This window comes from Dermacentor silvarum, chromosome 4 (assembly GCF_013339745.2).
Source record: "Dermacentor silvarum isolate Dsil-2018 chromosome 4, BIME_Dsil_1.4, whole genome shotgun sequence".
Taxonomy (NCBI): Eukaryota; Metazoa; Arthropoda; class Arachnida; order Ixodida; family Ixodidae; genus Dermacentor; species Dermacentor silvarum.
In genome coordinates this window covers 133,977,794-133,996,676 of record NC_051157.2, presented here as the reverse complement: position 1 = coordinate 133,996,676, position 18,883 = coordinate 133,977,794, and the positions used below count along the sequence as shown (strand labels likewise).

General features: G+C 43.9%; 1 protein-coding gene across 1 annotated transcript in view; it reads right to left on the bottom strand.

The window, feature by feature from the left end:
• LOC119448913 (MAM and LDL-receptor class A domain-containing protein 1-like) overlaps positions 1-18,883 on the bottom strand; it is an 85,141-nt gene that overhangs the window by 17,925 nt on the left and 48,333 nt on the right. Inside the window, exons 13-21 of the mRNA XM_049666101.1 lie at positions 18,094-18,248; positions 17,506-17,590; positions 17,043-17,201; positions 12,787-12,892; positions 10,787-10,937; positions 9,027-9,120; positions 8,721-8,831; positions 7,767-8,017; positions 1,241-1,472 (exon numbers count right to left, since the gene is read on the bottom strand). Of these exons, the coding sequence (XP_049522058.1) occupies positions 1,241-1,472; positions 7,767-8,017; positions 8,721-8,831; positions 9,027-9,120; positions 10,787-10,937; positions 12,787-12,892; positions 17,043-17,201; positions 17,506-17,590; positions 18,094-18,248 (1,344 nt within the window). The remainder of the gene's footprint in view (positions 1-1,240; positions 1,473-7,766; positions 8,018-8,720; positions 8,832-9,026; positions 9,121-10,786; positions 10,938-12,786; positions 12,893-17,042; positions 17,202-17,505; positions 17,591-18,093; positions 18,249-18,883) is intronic.

Sequence of the window (18,883 nt, the reverse complement as noted above, 5' to 3'; positions counted from 1 at the left end):
ATGGCTTGCACTTTCTTATTGAGGACTAGTGACGCGGTGACCATTGCATGCCTGTTGCGGCAAGCAGGCTGGATGCTTCTTGCCATTCTTTACAAACCTGCAAGCGTTGTCTGGCAGTGTTGAAAAATAGGTTGTTCCAGTGGTCACTGAAATTCGCTGTTTTTCAGGAGTACCGTAGTGTTTTTCTCGTGATCATGGAAGTTTCTAAGCTTCTCTGGGTTTACACGTTGAAGGTTCATAATTGCTGTTCCCAGAATAGCGATCTCTTTATTTACCTTCCCCGCTGTATTACACATCTTGCATTACAATCATCACCATTCTTAACTGACGACGGCCTTCTAATGACTCGGCCATTTGTAATGCAGCCAAAACTCAATGTGTTGCTCGCCTGAGCAGCCTAATTTTAAAGAACCACTTGAATATAGATTAGAAACATCACTGCTAATGCTTCGTTTGCAAAATCACCAATATCCGATGGATATGGACACCACTACGCAATGCAGCTTATGCGAGAAAATTCGGCATCCCGATGTTTGCCTACACAGTTTTCATAAGCCGATCAGTGGGCTTGACTAGTAACTGGTTGTTCTCCTCAGCGAAAATGAGCTATGGTGTGTGAAATCTGCGATACCGAAGCCCTTCAATACTCTGCTAAACGAGACTTGCCAGGAGAACATCTGCAGACAAAGGTAGAGTGTGATGTCCTTCGACAACAGAGGACAAAGAGATAACAGCTGCAGGGGTACAACGAAAGACGACAATTGTCCCTGTTTCTGACTTTAGACATCTGCCTGGCTACAACCGTCTAAGATCTTTTGCGTGCCATCTTGAAGTAAAGCATCTGTTGTAGGTAAGCGAACAGGTGACGGTGCAAAACGAGTTACGTTGTGTAGGAATATTTTACAGAAATAAAAACAGACCACTGTTTTATTTCATGGCAGAAACATCTACATTACGATTGTGACAAAAAGCTAAAACATCAATTTCAGTACTTCGTAGTAGAAAATGTGTTTAACTGCTCAGCCCGCAAACAAGCCGATTTCAAGAGTGCACAATTGTGTTGTTATCGGTTCAACAATTTTGCGTACATGTTGTTGCCAGTGGATAAAGAATGTATCAATTACTGATTATAGCAGTATTCATTAACCCTGCCATGAGGTTAAGCAATGATTGAGCTTTCTTTTCCAAACAATTGAGACAAGCGCTATTATGTCCAGATGAATAATGCACAGATCCTTACCATCAATGGTGCCCTTAGTATGGTCTTTCTCGAGGCCACCGAGAGAAAATATTGTGCGACCCCTGTGCCGATACCACTGCGCGTGATTCAAGCCCTTGTTATTGTGCCAGTTGCACGTGTCCTCTTCAAAGGAACAGCTGCCTGGTTTAGGGCATGCCTCGTTTCCAAGGCTGATGTCGTCAACTGCCACGGCAGTGCCCGGATTTCCAGAGGTCATTCCTTCGAACACCGTCTGTGTGAAAATGAAATGAAGGCTGAATTATTTTTCTCTTTCAAAGCATTGTTGCTTAAAGGCTTACAGAGGTGTTGCCATCGCCATTACGTTACTTAACATCATAACTTAAAACATACCGTCCCCAAACATATTTACGCATGCCTTTCACTCAAGGAGACTGACAACAGATCGAGATACATCTCTACAACTCAGCTTTACTGCTGCACCATACATTGTTAACGGGACAAGTAACTACATCTCTTTTTCTCGACAACTTAATGCACGTTGTCAGGCACTTCTGGTGTCACGACTGTGCTCTAATTTTTGGCTACTGCAATGCACTTCCGTGAATTCTTCACTGGTTAATTTGACATCTTGATATTCGTAGTTACTGCATCTGACAACTAGCCATAAGAATAATTTAAGGTAAGTAGCGTAAAGCTGTGCACGCAGGTTATAGGGGGGTAGTATGAATAAGAGGGTCGTGGAACTATTTTAGAAACAGTTTTGATGCAGTCGTTTAAAATATTGGGATTGGTTTCTTGGCTACCTTGAGCGCAAGAGCACAATTCCAATTTATGTAGATCCACAATAGTAATGGCATGAAACTTTTTTTACAAGGCTGGATATATAGAGGGAGCATAATATGGTACATAATAAAAAAGTTAGCCATTTTCAGTAATTTTTGTATTTCAGCTTTCAAGTTTGAGAGAAGTGCAAAATGGCAAAGAAAGTGCGCAGTCAAGTTGCTCATCTTACTCTGTTGTGTATGCAGGGCGATTTATTTGGTCGCACTAAGCAATAAAACAAATTGGGTCAGTTTCGCACACGTGGCGCGAAGACTGGGCAAACAGCGAAGCTGGCGGCCCCACCTAGCTTATTCTTGGCAGCCGTGTAGGCTGGTCCCAGAATGATATGGTCAGACAGTTGAAGCCATTTTATCAAATTGTCTAGCTCGAGGATTACATAGAATAGAAGAAGACGTTCTTGAGAAGTTACACGAACCATTTTTTTTAATTTGACAAGATCTCTGAACCTAAAATGGCAGGGGGAACACTGCATCTTCAAAAATGCCCGAACCATTTTGCATCATGGTTCTAGAGTAACCACAATATCGACCACTGGAGGCTGCGACAAAAGATTGTATATATATATATACAGGGCAGTGGGAAGTATTTCTGCGGATCCGGTGTCTACTAAAAAGAAGTGCAGGCGTACGTCGACCGGCATAAACATTTAATTTCGACGTTTCAGCCGGGATCAGACCTTATAAAGAGTGCGATTGCAAGCACACATAGCTCACTTTATACATTTTCTATGTAACAAAATAAACACGGTACCTGGTCTATGACCACAAGCCCCTGCACATTTTTAGACCTCATGCATACCAACACGTACTATCGAGCAAAAAAATTTACGGACCACGGGATCTCAGAAAAAGCTAAATACTGTCACAAGATGCGAATGACAGCACACAGGACGACGGTGTGACAACAAATACAAGCTCTATATTGAAGGCCTAACAATAATTGGAGGCGCCAACTTTCTCTTTTTTGGAGAGAGAGAGAGATGCTTGCACTCGTGTCCATCACTTCGCTGTCTTCTTTAGTCGTGACAATGCCTCCCTTCCAAGAAAGCATCGTCCCGATGCTTTATCGTGTCGACGCCTGGGTCTGTCCATGCGTACGCTGCAGTGATTTCATTCGGAGAAATAAGGCTTCATCCGGACGACGTGCACAATCTCCGGTGGATGCCATCGACGCCTTGAGGAATGTTGGCTATCGGAAACGACTTCGTAGTTGACATCAGAGAGACGACGGATGTTTTTATACGGACCGAAGTACCCCTTCAGTAGTTTCTCTGAAAGGCCACTACAGTGAACAGGAGTCCAGGCCCAAGCTCTCTCTCAAGGCTCGTAGGAGACTTTTCGGTGGCGAAGGTTACAGCACCCTGCATCGTACTCTAGCTGCCGACGAATACGTACGCGTGCACGTTGTCGGGCTTCTTTAGCACGCTGAGTAATGTAGTCACCATCAGTTTCGACTCCATCACATCCATGTTTATGCGGCAACACTGCGTCGAGCAAGGTTGTGATATCGCGATCGTGGATAAGGCGGAATGGTGTCATCTTCGTTGTCTCTTGCTGATCCGTATTGTATGCAAAGGTGACATACGCCAATATCACGACCCAGTTTTTATGCTTCACATCAACATACATGCAAAGTATATCCGCAAGTGCCTTATTGAGGCGCTCCGTGAGTCCATTCGTTTGCGGATGGTACGCCGTTGCTTGCCGATGAGATGTGCCACTAAGTCTTAAAACTGCGCTCGGCTGTGAATGCAGTTCCTCTGTGAGTTATTACAGTTGGGGCGCCATGTCTTAGTACGACATTCTCTATAAAAATCGAGCTGCTTCACTGGCCGTTTCCCGCGGCAGAGCTTTGGTTTCGGCGTATCGCGTGAGATAGTCCGTGGCTACGATAATCCATCGGTGTCTCGTAGCAGATGTTGGAAATGGGCCTAGCAGATTCATTCCGACTTGTGCAGATGGAGTTCAGGGTATTTAGATAGGATGGAGGAAGCCTGCTGGTTTGACGGCTGGCATTTTGCGCTGCTGGCAATCAAGGCATGTGTGGACGTACTGTTTAACGGTCGCCGTCAATCTTGGCCAGTAATACTTTTGTCTCACTCTGCAGAGCGTTTGCTTGAAGCCCAAATGGCCGGATGTTGCTTCATCATGGCATGCCTGCAATATTCAATTCCTGAGAGATGGTGGGACGACGAGCAAGTAGGGGCTTCCGTTCGGAGAAAATTTCACTTTATAGAGGACGCCGCTGCGTAAGCAAAACGATGGAAGTCCTCTTCCAAAACGTTCTGGCAGAGTAGAAGTGCGACCCTTCAGGAAGCTAATAATGGGCTCCAATTCTGGGTCTTCGCGTTGCTCCTGTGCGAGCGTAGTCGTGTTGACAACTGCAACAAACGCTGTAGCGTCGTCATATTCTGTACTTGCTTGCAGGTTCGAATGGGGCACGAGAAAGGCAGTCGGCGTCCGTATGCCACATTCCCGAATTGTACACAATAGCCATGTCGAATTCATGAAGTTTAAGGCTCCAGCGCGCCAATCGTCCTGATGGGTCTTTTAAGTTCGTCAGCCAACAAAGTGAGTGGAGGTCATTGACAACATCAAACGAGCGACCGTACAAATATGGGCGAATTTTGATCACCAGCCAAACCACCGCAAGATACTCTTTTTCTGTGGTGGAATAATTTTATTCTATGCGGGAAAGGTTTCTACTTGCATAAGCTATTACTTTTTCAGCGCCGTCTTGCCACTCTACATTACAGCTCCTAAGCCGTTATTGCTGGCATCGGTGTGAACCGCTGTCGGGGCGTCTTCATCGAAGTGTCCCAGGACCGGTGGATTTTCAAGGCGTTGCCGTAGCTCGTCGAATGCTTTCTGCTGATCTTCATCCCATGTGAATGCTACGTCTTCTCTGGTGAGGAGTGTCAACGGCGACGCAATGCGTGAAAAGTTCTGAATAAAACGCCGGTAATATGCGCATGAACCAAAAAATCGACTCACTGCCTTTTTGTCGGATGGCACAGGAAAATGTTCAACGGCAGCTATCTTTTCCGGATCAGGCCGTACCCCCTCATTACTGATAACATGACCTCGAATGAGAAGCTCTTTGAAACCAAAATGGCATTTTTCCGGCTTAAGCGTGAGACCGGCAGACCGTTTGGCTTCAAAAACAGCACGTAGTCGTCTCAAGTGCTCGTCAAATGTCACAGAGAATACAATCACATCGTCTAGATATACTAAGCACGTTTGACACTTGAGTCCTGATAGAACGGTGTCCACTAAGTGCTGAAATGTTGCCGGCGCGGAGGACAAGCCGAAGGGAAGTACCCTAAATTCAGAGAGGCCATCAGGTGTCACGAATGCTGTTTTGTCGCGGTCTCTTTCATCTACTTCTATTTGCCAATAGCCGCTTCCTAGATCCATTGACGAGAAATACCGTGCATGCCGTAGTCTATCGAGAGAATCGTCTATGTGGGGTAGCGGGTAAACGTCCTTCTTAGTAACCTGGTTGAGTTTGCGGTAGTCGACGCAGAAGCGCAAGATTCCATTTTTCTTTTTGACTAACACTACTGGCGATGCACAAGAACTTTTCGACGGCTGAATAACGTCATCTTGAAGCATTTTCTGCACCTGGTTTTCTATCGCTTCGCTTTCTCGCGCTGCTAACCGGTACGGGTTTTGCCGTATGGGTCTTGGCGTTTCGTCTGTAATAATTCGGTGTTTGGTCAGCGGCGTTTGGCCAACTTTGGACGTCGAAGAGAAACAGTTCCGAAACTCATCAATAAGCTCGCGGAGTCTTTCCTTCTGTGTAGGTAGCAAACTTGGGCCGACATCAATAGATAGAGGCGCAGTCGGTAGGGTGGCGGAATCGCCTTGTTCAACAGTCATGCAGTCGGTAACCTCATTGAGCTCTTCCACGTACGCGACTGCCATACCTCTTGTAAAATGCGGGCGTTCAGAACTAAAGTTTGTTAGTAGGACGTCCGTCTGTCCGCGAGTAATGTCAACTACGCCTCTTGCTATTGATACGGCATGACTAAACAGCAGAGCAGGAATTTGTTCGGCGATCATGTTGGAGCACCTTGGCGAGTGGCATGTTACAGGCACAAGAGCGCTTGAGTGCGGAGGGATGGTCACATCGTCATCGAAGATACGTAAATGCTCACGTCGCTGATCGTCCCAGGGTACGCCAAATCTGCGTTTATCCAAAACGTGACGGACCTGTGCGTAATGTTTATAATAGCGCCGTATTCGTGCAGTAAATCAATTCTCAATATGACGTCTCTGCAGCACTCCCGCAAAATAACGAAAGTTTCAACAAACGTCGAGCTACCGATATCAATCCTGGCCGTGCATTTGCCTGTAGGGGTCATCAATTGACCTCCTGCCGTTCTTATGTGGGGACCAGTCCATGATGTCTTGACTTTATTAAGGCTATCGGAGAGTTTCTGGCTGATTATGGAGAAATCAGCCCCAGTATCTACTAACGCGGTTAGTGGGTGTCCGTCTATGAAAACAGTGAGGTCGGAACTTACGTCTTCCCTTGGGGTCGGCAGAGGCATATTTTCCGATCGCACAGATAGTGTGGGGGGTTTTGAAGCATTTCGACGGTCGGCGACGTCCCCCCCCAAAGGTCGCTCCTGTTAGTTTCCCCGACGAGGGCTAGGGGACCTGCCGGCCCTGACTACATCGGCGTAACTGTGACCTTGCGGCGAAGAGCTCGGTGCAGGTGACGGAGAGCGGGGTCGACGAGTAAATGGATGTCCTTGTGGAGCAACGTCGTCTTAGTAGCGCCTGCTTTCGAAGCGAACTCGAGGAAAGGTGGGTGGAAAGCTCTGGTATCCGGGGTCATCATACGAGCAAAAACGGTAAACGTGGCCGGCAGAGAGGTTTAGCTTGTCCGGTAATCGGGTAAACGCGCGCGGTCCGGGCGTCGGGGCGTGTTAGCGGAACCGCAAACGCGAGCGGCCTGTATGGTGCTGCCACCTGGCGGCGCAGAACTCAAACTGACAAAAACAGATAATGTTGCAGTAACCACGTGTATTCTACTTCGCTGCTGGTGTAAATTTTCGGCAGCAAGACGATTACGCCACGGCTGTTGCTGTTGTACGTGCGCCTGCACTTCTTTTTATTTAATATATATATATATATATATATATATATATATATATATACTTGTCCCAGTCTCGTCGCCTGGCGATTTCTGAAGAGCGGCTTTGTCGATACGCGGGTCCATCTTGCGTGCGTCAACAAGCCACTGACGCCACAAACGAGATTGAATCCGCAAGCCCCACTACGACTTCTGACCCGTCCCGTGACGTCGTACAAGTTTTGCAGATGAATCTTTTTTACCCTTCATTTGCTGCAGCTCCTTAGACGCGTCTAGACAGTGCTTCTGCGGCCAGAGAGGGGGGGGGGGGTTGATTTGCTACGTGATAGGAGGAATATAGCGGCCACTGTATGAAGAAAACGACGTACCTTGTGTTTACGTGGACTGTCCTATATCTTGTTCAGTGTGTGTGATACTTGTAAATATACCGTGCAAATAGTTTTTGCGTACGGCGCTATGTATAACATGCATACATTAACTCAAGTAAAAAAAAAACAAGCGTAAGCAGCCTTCTTCTCGTTCCTATATATAAACAAAGGCAACTTGCTGTGTTCTCATGGTTTGAAAAGGATATTTAGAAGTGGGGCTTCTTCCATCATAAGGTGGGTGCAGCACTTACGATAATATTTCCTTGAGAGACGGTCAAGTTGACAGCAGCAGAGAGCCAGCTCTTTGCCGGTGTGTAAACCGCACTGTGGAACCACAGGGACTGTTCCTGCGCCTGGTCAACCACTCGAGTGATATTAAGTGTCTCAGCTGCAGAGCCGGCAGCAAAGAACCAGAATCGGAGACACCGGTGCTGCGTCGCATCGTACCACCCTTGAGGGCTGACCATGCGGCCACTGGGCGGCATGACCAGGGCAAAGGCACCTGTCGATTTGCATGCCAGGAGACACATAAGCGACTATGATCTGTACATATCGTAAGGTAACTAAACTTCTAGCCTCGGCTGCACTTGCAGTCAGATGTAAACTGCAATTGTTCCCAGCCCGTGTCAAGACCATTCTTAGTAAAAATGTCCTGGATCAAGAAGGCACACACTAACGCTTTATCTCAGCTAGGAACGTTAAATAGACATTGTTGATGTAATTATGCGAGCTTTTTAATGGCATATAAGTGCACATGTTCAGTTTTTTTAATTAAATCTTTATTTGCGCTTACTGCCATACAGCATACTCCAATGCACTCTTTCTTGTGTCATGAAAATAATGAAGTTATAAGCACAAGATGCACATATGGAAAGGTGGCAGTGCATCATTCTGGGTTATTTCGCTGAATATATGACTATGTTAACAGAATACAATGACATGGGAAAGCAAAATCACACTAAGAAGAGGAACTTCATTGGGAAATCAATAAAATTTAGAGATAAAAGAATATATGAAGGTGATAATGCTGCATTAGTGTCAGTATGCTGCCAACACTGCACCAAATTTACTGATTAAAAATAGTGTGTTTCTTGCTTTAGCCCTGATGAGTTCATGGCATGGGTTTCACGCAGCAGAAATGAGTGTTTATACATTCAATTTCAGCCATGACGGACAGAATTCGCGCAATATAAGTGATATCTAACCTGGTGGTGCCCATGTGCTGTGATCTGCTGCAGGCAGCATGACACTGCTGCCCTTTGTGATCTCCCAGTTGTGAAGCTGCCAGCCACATGAGCCTGACTCAAATGTGCACACTGTTCAGGAGAGTGTAGGAGAACACAATAAGTACATCGAAAGAATATTTACAACAAAGGATTATGCAAAAATATACTGCACTTCCTGCCTTAAATTTAAAGACGTAACTGTTGAAAAAAGCCGTTTGAAAAAATCAGAGCAATAAAAGCATTCGAATGCAACTTTGATCGAAATGAGAAAATAGGAACGCATACCATTTCCAGGGTCACAGAGGCCATCCTTGAGTGTGAAGTCATCGATGGCTATTACGCCAGGTATGTAAGGTTTAAGCACAGCTTCAAATACAAGCTACATGAAAATGGGAAAGAAGAAAACGGAAATGCGTTACTTTCATGGTACTCCCCAATCATCTTTAACCACCCCCAGAAATTTCGGCTTACGCACACCTTGCGTACTGTCAGACACCTCAGCTTGACCAAAGGAAATAGTTTTGGGGGACAATGCACAGTAAGTGTACGATTGAAAATAAAATACACAAGGTGCTTGATTTTTACAGCAGTAGTTTATAATTTACAAATTGTTTAAAGATTTCATGAATAATTACCCCACCTAAAGCTGACAAAAGAAAACAATGGCTAGCTGCACGCAATGGACTAAGAAAATCTTGCGATTGCCTTTTGGTCAATTTTTGCAGTGACGCAGTGCAGTCAATTCAGGTTGTGAAGGTGCTGTTCACCTTTTTGTTGTGTGCATGTGTATCAAAAATATGCAGTGCAGGTTTATACTTTTTTTGGAATTTTCTTTTTGTGAACGTATGGCACTTGTCAAAGTAGGCTTGGCCTACCTACTGTTGACCCTTTCGCCACCTTTCGCATGCATGCAATGCCCAGGATACTTCAATGTTCAAGTACTCTTCTGCTTTCTATTAGATTTCACAAATATGAACAGACTCAACCGAACAGCAGTAGCTTTCATATTTCGTATTTGCATGGAAATTACAGCTAGGTAGAGGGCACTATTAAAATTATTTCAGGGAACTGGCACGCCCGATAACCAGGAAACATCGTGGACTCTGCTAGCTATGTACTAAATATATTTGTGCAGGTCCGGAGAGGAAGTTGATAGGATAGAAAACAGTGACAAAATAAACAATTTACTTATGTAGGTCTTTGCGTTGGTTACTGATTGAAGTGCCTTGTAAATGACACTGTGCAGGCATATGCCATGTACGTTTCGTTGAGGCGTAACATTTTTGCCCAAATCCGTCGTTCCTCAATCGTAACTATTACATTCATTTCGCAGTGTTTCTGCATTGAGCCTTTCACGACGTCTTCATCTAGAGCAATCTCCCAAGAACTCTGGGCTGCAGCTCCTCCTGCTCGCTGAGCAATAGCACTGATATGCGCACAAACGTGGATGACGGTAATGTCTGGTTAAACAAAATGAGGAACACTGTACTGGCGATGCGCATGTGAGCTCGTTACGTGCCCATGGCAGGTCATACGCAAATCCTCATCTCAAAATATCCATTTCTGCGAAGACGACGATGAACAGTAGTGTGATTTCTTTAGGATTGATATAAAGAAAATTGTTGATTTGTGTTTACTTCTGATTTCTTCATTACAGGAATATGCGAAACACAGTAATGAGCTTTTATCAGTAACTAACTGAACCACATTGAATACAAATTGCATTAATAAAATAATTTCAATTGCCAGTAACTTCAGCTCAGAAAATGTTTATTATGGTGAAATAATTTTTAAAAACACTCCATGAGACCGCAAAGTTGCAGCAATGTTAAACCTAAAGTTTTAACTAACTCCACAACTGAAATTATGCTGCGATTCCTTAGCTATAACTTACATGGAAGCATTACTTTACCATGCATAGGTATATTTAAAAGGGTAAGGTGCAGATCATTAGAAAATTATGCTAACACGCCAAGCAATCTATTTGGAACATCAATGCTACTTTGACAACAAACATTTATCGATATGTGTAGTAATTTGACTACCTGCTGCGGCTCATCACAGTGCAGCTGCACTTGCCCCTGCTGCCAGGCCATGCCCTGTGGTCCAGAACGTGTCCACAAAAGACTGGTGGAAATGTTGTCCACACGCTGGAGGAGGTTCAGCTCACCGCTATTTGGGTGCCACATGTTGTACCTGAAAGGCACACTTGATTATAAGCATTAGTATCACTGTGCATGTCTCTCTTGAAAGCATCACGCCAACAAACTTATTCACGAAAAGTTGTGAAACTTATCCCGTAGATTATCCATCAGAAGTTGCACACAGAAGCCAAAAACTTAAAAGGTTTAGGCAAAACATGTCGGCAAAAACTAGAATTATGAATGAAAATGGTGCGCAATATTGTCGTCACAAGATTTCAAAATTTAATTAGTTTTCAGGTATTATTAACAAATCAATATTATCCGGCCAGAGAAGAGGTTGAGGCCAATCATTACATGTCTTTCTTTTTTTTAGGAAATATTGAACAAGCCTAACATAAATTTATGCTTGCCAAACACGATATACACAGTCGTGCCTTTCTCGTTAACATTATTGTTAATGTTCAAAGTGTGCCCCAGAGGAAAAAGAAAAAAAGGAACAAGGCCAAAACTCTCTAAGTATACGGTCGGGTACTAAGATTGTGATGTCTCCGTAGCTGCGCACAACAGACTTTGCACAGGTTCAGTTATAAAAGTGACGTTTCTATGCTTCGTATCTCTCTTGCAATTTCGTGCACACTGTGATGCGATCGAGTGCGCTCAGCATACCTTAAGTGTTGCGTTAGAGAATTTCATGTTTGCTGAATTTTCCTATGTTATTTGGCACAAATAAATGTATTGCCGATGGTTGAATCAAATCTTTTGTCTTCCAACACTGCAGCGTAATGCGCTAACCATTAGGCCACCATGGTACGCTTCCTTCCCTCGTGCCAAAATCACTCTTTGAACTACCTAGAATGTGGATCAAGTTCCCGTTTCAAGCACGGCTATGTCTATGTAAAGGTTACAGATAGTCTAACAGATGCAGCAGCACTTTTTATTTTCTTTGAAAAACCATCATGCCTTTTCTGCAGCCTGACACACAGCGCTGACATACGCTTTATATCGACATTTTACAAATATTTTTCCTAAATATATACTCATGCCAGGTAGCACCAGTTCCTTGTTTTCACTGTGTAATGGAAGTCAAATTTTTATTGACCTTTATTTGTAGACAGTTTTAGTACGCTTATTTTTCGGCCTGAATTTTTATTTTCTGTTTGTCACTGAATTCATCGATGCTCGACAGAGTGCTGCCAATAAAATCTATTGCACTATTGCATTATACTTTATATTTAATTTTATAAGCTCAACTTTATAGTAAGAAATGTCTACATTTTCGGATGCGGGCACATTTCATTGAAAATTTCAACCTACACTACAAAGCACCCAAAGCTCTTAAGAATGTACCGTAGGTCACCTAATTTCTCTTCTGTCAAGATCGCAGTGCATTTAATGACTGAAATAACGCAAGATCTGATACCAAACCTGTAAGTCGCCACACGACCAAAGCGACTTATTAGTATTGCTGCACTTTGCTTCTATTTTACGCCTTCTGTGATCTCGGAGCACTGCAGAGGAATCTACATACAGCTTACGGTACATGTATTTATGTTCACAGGAAAGCTACGCGCGCAAATGTGCCTTCAGGCAAGACTTAGCCATGAATAAAACAATGGTTAGTCTGTAAATTTAAATTAACAAAAGATTTCAAAACAATTTTGAAACATAACTATCGTGACATGTCAACTATTGCTGCCTATGTGTTAAGAGGCGACTTGCCTTTCCAAGTACTTACGCAATAATCTCTTGGTATTGTAAATGTAGTTTTATGAAATTCATGAATCGTTGTATTTTGATGAGAAATGTTATTTCACAATGCACGCTCTGTTGCTAAAGATATCCAGGTGTACATGTACTAACGTGCACCACAATATGAGTTCATCAGTTAAGTGTCGACTTGCCAGAAAGTGAAGCATCGACCAACATCCGGTGTGGGGCTCATCCGCACTGACACGAGATGAGCCTTCTTCACTCCAGGGAGCATGTTCTGGGCGTACATGTAAGCACCTGCATGAAATCATGACACAATGTGTTACCACTGTTAAGGGCACCAACAGCTGACTGGAAAGCTTCCATCAGTTTTTTTATAAATTATTCTTTGGTTATATAATCCATGGTCGCATCTTTGTTGTTATTTCAGAAACTAATTGATGATTTACAAACTAAACCGTAAAATTAAGATAACTAACACTCATTGTGTGATAGAGGTCTCCAGCTTTACAAACGGGTGGATATGATCACAAGCCCCTGTTGATGTCTTTCTTATATCGAGAGGTTTTCCTTCTTGTTATCAGTCCATTTCTACAATTTTGAGTAAGACTTGAAATAAGACTTGAAATTGACTTTTTCTACACTACCTGTGTTCAAATTCGTGGACACTTTTTCTAAAGCCAAGTATTTCTGAGCGCAAAGTTGCGAGACATTAAAATTGCCCAACTTTCTCAGCCTGTACTATAGTTTACTAAACTACCAATGGGGGAAGCCATATCTTGGCGGAGGTCGGCAAAAAAACGTCGGCAGTTTCGCCAGAAAGGCGAAGCATTTACAGCGCTAGCAAGGTTAATGGAGCGCCTGAACTTCCCGGACGGTGTTCTCAATATACGCGGCGGCGACATCTTGACGCAACGCAGCACGCAAGATAACATCCGCAGAACCGAAGGGACAGTGCCCTTGCAGCTACCTGCAGGTGACTCACTATGCTGGCGTGATAAGGAGCGCTAGCAGAGGCGTTGCAGGCGTTGCGCCTCAATGGTGTACGAGATAAGACCGAGGCTAGAGCATCGGCGTTAGTCAGCACACAGCAAATTATTATATAACGTTAGCTCAATGTTGACTGGCAGTAGAGCTCATAACAATAGCAGAGCTACTCAGCATAAGTGATAGTGTGCTTACAGTGTATGAGCGCACGGAACTCATGCCAGCAGCGGAAGGCAGAATGCTGCCCTGTCTTCGCCACCGAGGCCATTGCGCGTAGCGTTGACGGTGCGTTCTAGATGATTCGGCGTTTCTGTAGCCAATTGCATTCCGCTGTATGTGGACACCCTAGACATAACTATCCACACGTCTGTCAAACATGCCCGATCGAACGGAAGCTTACGACGACGGTGGCGACAGCATTGACGGCGCGAATGCGCTTTTAGCGTCTATATAATCCCAAATGCAATAAAAGCTCAAGAACATGCGTGCAAAGTTGCGTATAAACATGTTTACATGCGATTAGGAAACTTATATTTGTATTTTTTGATATATTCATGAAATGCATGCTATATTTGTGGTATCTTTACAGCTACATTGTGTTTAACAAATAAATTTACAAGAATGTATTAGCTTGGTCGAATACATATCAAGTTTATTACAACATTCTCTATATTATATTATATTTGCGGAAGGATCTGAATGGCATGCTTGTTGGCATAGTGCAAGAACAGGATTCTTCGTCTACAGCTCAATGTGTTTTTCAATACTGAGTGAAGAATACGGATAGAAATTCCTCACTGCATTTTAAACCCAAGTGACAGAAAAATGGCAGATAAAGAGTGGAAATGAGAAGGAAAGAGCAATTGGGCAGGTTATGTATTGCATAGCGCAGATAACAGCTCGTATATTGCAGTAATATAATGATTGTTATTCAAAGGGACACACAGTCTAAAACATGAGAGAATTTCGCGGTATGGTTAGATTAGTTAGCCTAGTCTTTGCCCCGCAATGGCCAAAAAGAAGCCGATTATAATATCGGATATGTACACTGACACTGGGGCTTCGGGGAATCAGCTTGACTGCAATGCTTGCACATCTCTTTTTTGTGTACGTTCAGAACGTATGACGGGCTCACGGATCTCGGATATGGAAGGCGTGAGTATACCCACATTTTCTAAATCACACAGATTCACATTGATTGACATAGCTACAGCACCTGCAATAGCTATGCGTGAAAAATTATCAGGTTTTACTGGACTTTCAGGCGTTATGTTGTGTTCAACATCCGTTGCTTTAACAATGAAACCAAACTGATTTCTGGCAAGTGCATTAAAACACTTTCGTGATGACCTAATATTCGACTGCTTGAGAGAAAAACTAAGGTGCCCATTGGTTTGCACTTTCAGTAATCAAAAACCAAACAAAATTCGTCTTTTCGAAATTTCAGTATTAAACATCCAAGGCAGCCACCCATAAACAAATGTACCATGAACAAGTGCCTCTGAGGACTGCGCAAATACTTATTTCTTGTTAATTACACGAAGTGTGAGCTTTATAGCCACTGGAAAGAGCGAAAATGGCTGCTGTGATATTTTATCCGCCATTGAAATGACAAGGAGGAACATGAAAGATTAATTTACTAGATTTCACAATGCAACTTTTTATCTTTTATTCTGTTCGGTTGATTTTCTTTTGCGTCGTTGGTATTTATTTAAAAGTGGCATATATTCATCATTTTCCTGCATACAGTCAAATGCCTTTACAATGAAGTGTTCGGGACCTAAAAACCTTCGGTACACCGGTCACATCGTTGCAATGTTTGTGCATCGTATACCACTCACAATAGAGCAGGTTAAGCAAGCTGAACAAATTAAAACATTTATCTAACCTGAAGGTTGCTGAAATTAGTCGTTGTTAGTTTTGTAAGCACTTCGCTTTAAAGAATGTGTGACTGCAGCCAGCATATGGCACCAACGTTCACAGCATGTTCCGCGGAGAAAAGCTGGATCTACACAAAATAAAGCTGCTGATTGCCGAATGCCCATATCTCATCCCTTGCCGTCAAAAGTCTTCCTCCGTTTACAGAATAGTCATCACTGTTGCCTTCATTCACTTTCGCGTCCTTTGCGCCGTGGATGGTTTTGAAGATGCCATCGGTCGTCAATTACGATTGCCTCATCATGTCATCTACTGCGACGTATTCGCCATCCATCGCACCTATTGATGCGTTACAATGAGCAGCGTATACGAGTAGAGTGATTCTTAGTTAAACAGGACTACTTCTGAACTCGGAACGCTCATCAGGTGCCTCGCTAGCGCTGCCTTCAGCGCTACGACGACAATCCAAGTATGCAAATAGCTGAAATGCAACATGTATGAGCCACATACAGCTGCTGGGCTCCATTCTTCGCGCTTCACTCTGACACGCTGGGCCTTCTTACGGAGCGGCCTTTGAAACCGTGCAAAAGCAGTGGCAAGTACACAGTCACTCGAATTGGCATCGAAGAGGTTCATTGCAAAGCAACATAGCCATGTGGAACATAGCCAAGTGAATGGACTCCATTTGAACTACACTACGTTCGGAATAGGCCCACATATTTAGATGTCACCATCTTAGGGATTGGCCCTTATTTCAGTTGGATAGATAGGTAAACGGAGAAACAATGACGTAGAATCTCCTGATGTAGTTATCTGAATGGTGCGTAAGCATTTCGTGGCATTGATGGGGTGTTGAGTGCTCACACTAAACACTGCCGGTAATCCTCAGCGGCTGCCGTCGTCTTGGCACCATTACGGTAAATGGAACAGCGCTGCGGCGACACGAGCTCCTGCGGAAGGCGGCGCAACGTGAACTGATGACGCAAGCAAACTGCTGAAGGTGGCGGCGCCAGGTGCGCTGATGACGTTCCTATCCGAATTTACAGGCTGCTCTACAGTTCTGGCTTACTAAAGGCGTGCCTAGTGCATGCCTGATTGCACACGTCACGTAGTCAATGAGACGCGCTCGTTCCACCGCTCGCACGTTCGTCGTCGTCTTTTTCCACAGCTGGCGAACTTGAAAGCGCTCGTCTCACGTGAAGGACGGACGGACGCTCAGACAGTGTTCTCGTTGGGTAACAATAAAAATGCCTACGCACTTAAAACAGGTCTGGCACTCTTAAGGATCCTATTAGGGTTCATGCATCAGAATCATTAAAAAGTGTCCCTTTTGCAAGAAAGTGAAAATTTATCGTAAAATGTATTCTGAAGAATAGGCCTGTATACAAAGAACGCTCGATGGCTGCAAAACTCCCCCCACAACCCACACCCCCACAACGTATGAACAGCCATAAACGAAAATGGACTGCTTCCTACACTGAACATCGTTCAAACTATGGTTGAAATTAGTAGAGTAGAAGCGAAAACGTATTGGCGTGCTATTTTACGCATGCGGCTAATCTTGAATAGCTTTGCAACGCACCAGTGCCTGATGCGCTCTTTGAAGGCTGCCACGTATGTGAAGACAGCGCAGCACCGTCAGCTTGGATAACCCAGTCGATGTCAGCGGCCAGGCGCTCAGGGAACCAGCCGCAGTCCTGAGGCCGGGAAAAATTGCAGCTGACCTGCTGATTGGCCATCGCTGAAAATAGGAGGGTGAAAGGTCACATAATCCTCTGTTATTTTTGATGCTCACATAATTTGTTGTTTTCTTCGTATCTATAGCATGTTATCTCATTGTGTGGTATGCAGGAAAAAATTGAAATGCTTTTTCAATACATTCTTTTTGCAGGAATAACATAACCGTCCATCCAGAAACTTCTTTTAAGTCACCAATTAAGTGCAAAACGTACTGTGTTAGCGTGCATACAAAAGGCGTCAATACTTATTCAGTTATTATCCCAAAGCAACAAGTGCGGATGCTATACTTCAATGCCTGTACTCACATCCATCGATTTGCGAGTCAGGATGGCAGTTGATGTACTGGGCACGGTCTACACTAACACCCACTGCCTCTGCGAGGTAGAAGAACTGTAAAAAATGAAGAATAATCACACCATCAATTTCAATACGCTGCCTCTCTGCCTTGACACCTGTAGTAAATATTCTGCTTTATTCGCACATATCCCATTCCTAAATACATACTTTATAGGGAGCTAATTTTTGTTGTGCTTTCTATGCTAGAAGTTACTTTACAAAATTCGAGAGCAGTAAACCACTACATTGAGTTGAAGTTTATAACGCGCTCAGAAAAAAACTCTCAGATCGCGTTTTGCGCAATCTTGCCTCTCATCAACACAGTCATGCAACAGGGGTGTCCTCCAGCTGATTGTGCATGTCGCGAAACCTGTACAAGGTGTTCTTTAAGGAATATTTTGGCATTGTAAAGAGCCTGCAAATGTATGCTTCCTACGACAAATATTATTAGTAAAAATGTATGTTACTTCGACAGCCCAAAATCGACAAGCAAATAAAAAGAGATTGATCTTGCTTTTTTGCGTTTCGGCAGCACTGCCGGTGCGAATGAAACTCACCCTAGTTCCCGCCGGCCAGTTCCCAGTCTTTGCAGTCACATAGGTCCATTTGTCTTCAGATTTGCTTGCGTATACATTTGCTAGGATGACGGCGTCACGGGAGGAAGGGTTATCCACCAATGGGGGCAACACTCCAAATATCAAGAAGGAGGTTGCTGAAAAGCAACAGCGCAAATAATTTATTTGGGGTTTTAAATTTCTCAGAAGCTTACTCATTGGGATATTAAAATATCGTTTCTGCACTTCTATCCCTGTCAACACGCTATCATTTGGCCGCTTTCCGTTCTAGGCATTCATTTTTATGCAGACTGAAAGTGCATCTAATTGATCTCTCTTGCATTAATGCCGGCTATTAGAAGATGAAATTTATTTCTGAAGACGTACGCCGCAGATATTGCTCAAAATGTTACTGACTGCGTCACACTCAGTGTGACCTTCTCCCGTGAACCTGTATCAAGAAATGTTTTCATGCGTCGGAGCAGTGATGCCGTTTACAAAAAGAGGGAGTTATGAATAAAATCTGCAATGTTACCTCCCTATAGGTGCCGAGTCGCCATACTTCTAAAAGAAGAAAGGCTTAGATGCTTCAACAGAGGTTCCAATAAGATTAGTGCTGCCTTTAGCACTTCGAGTCATCGCTTGCGCAGTGGCGCATTTGCTACTGTGCAAAGGCACCTGCACGGGTAAAAGACACTACCATGTTGTTGTTTTTTATTGGAGCTGGTAGCAAGCTTCTGGCTCGGTACAAGCGTGGCCTAGGCGAGGTGCATAGCCCCCGCGATGGGCTGGC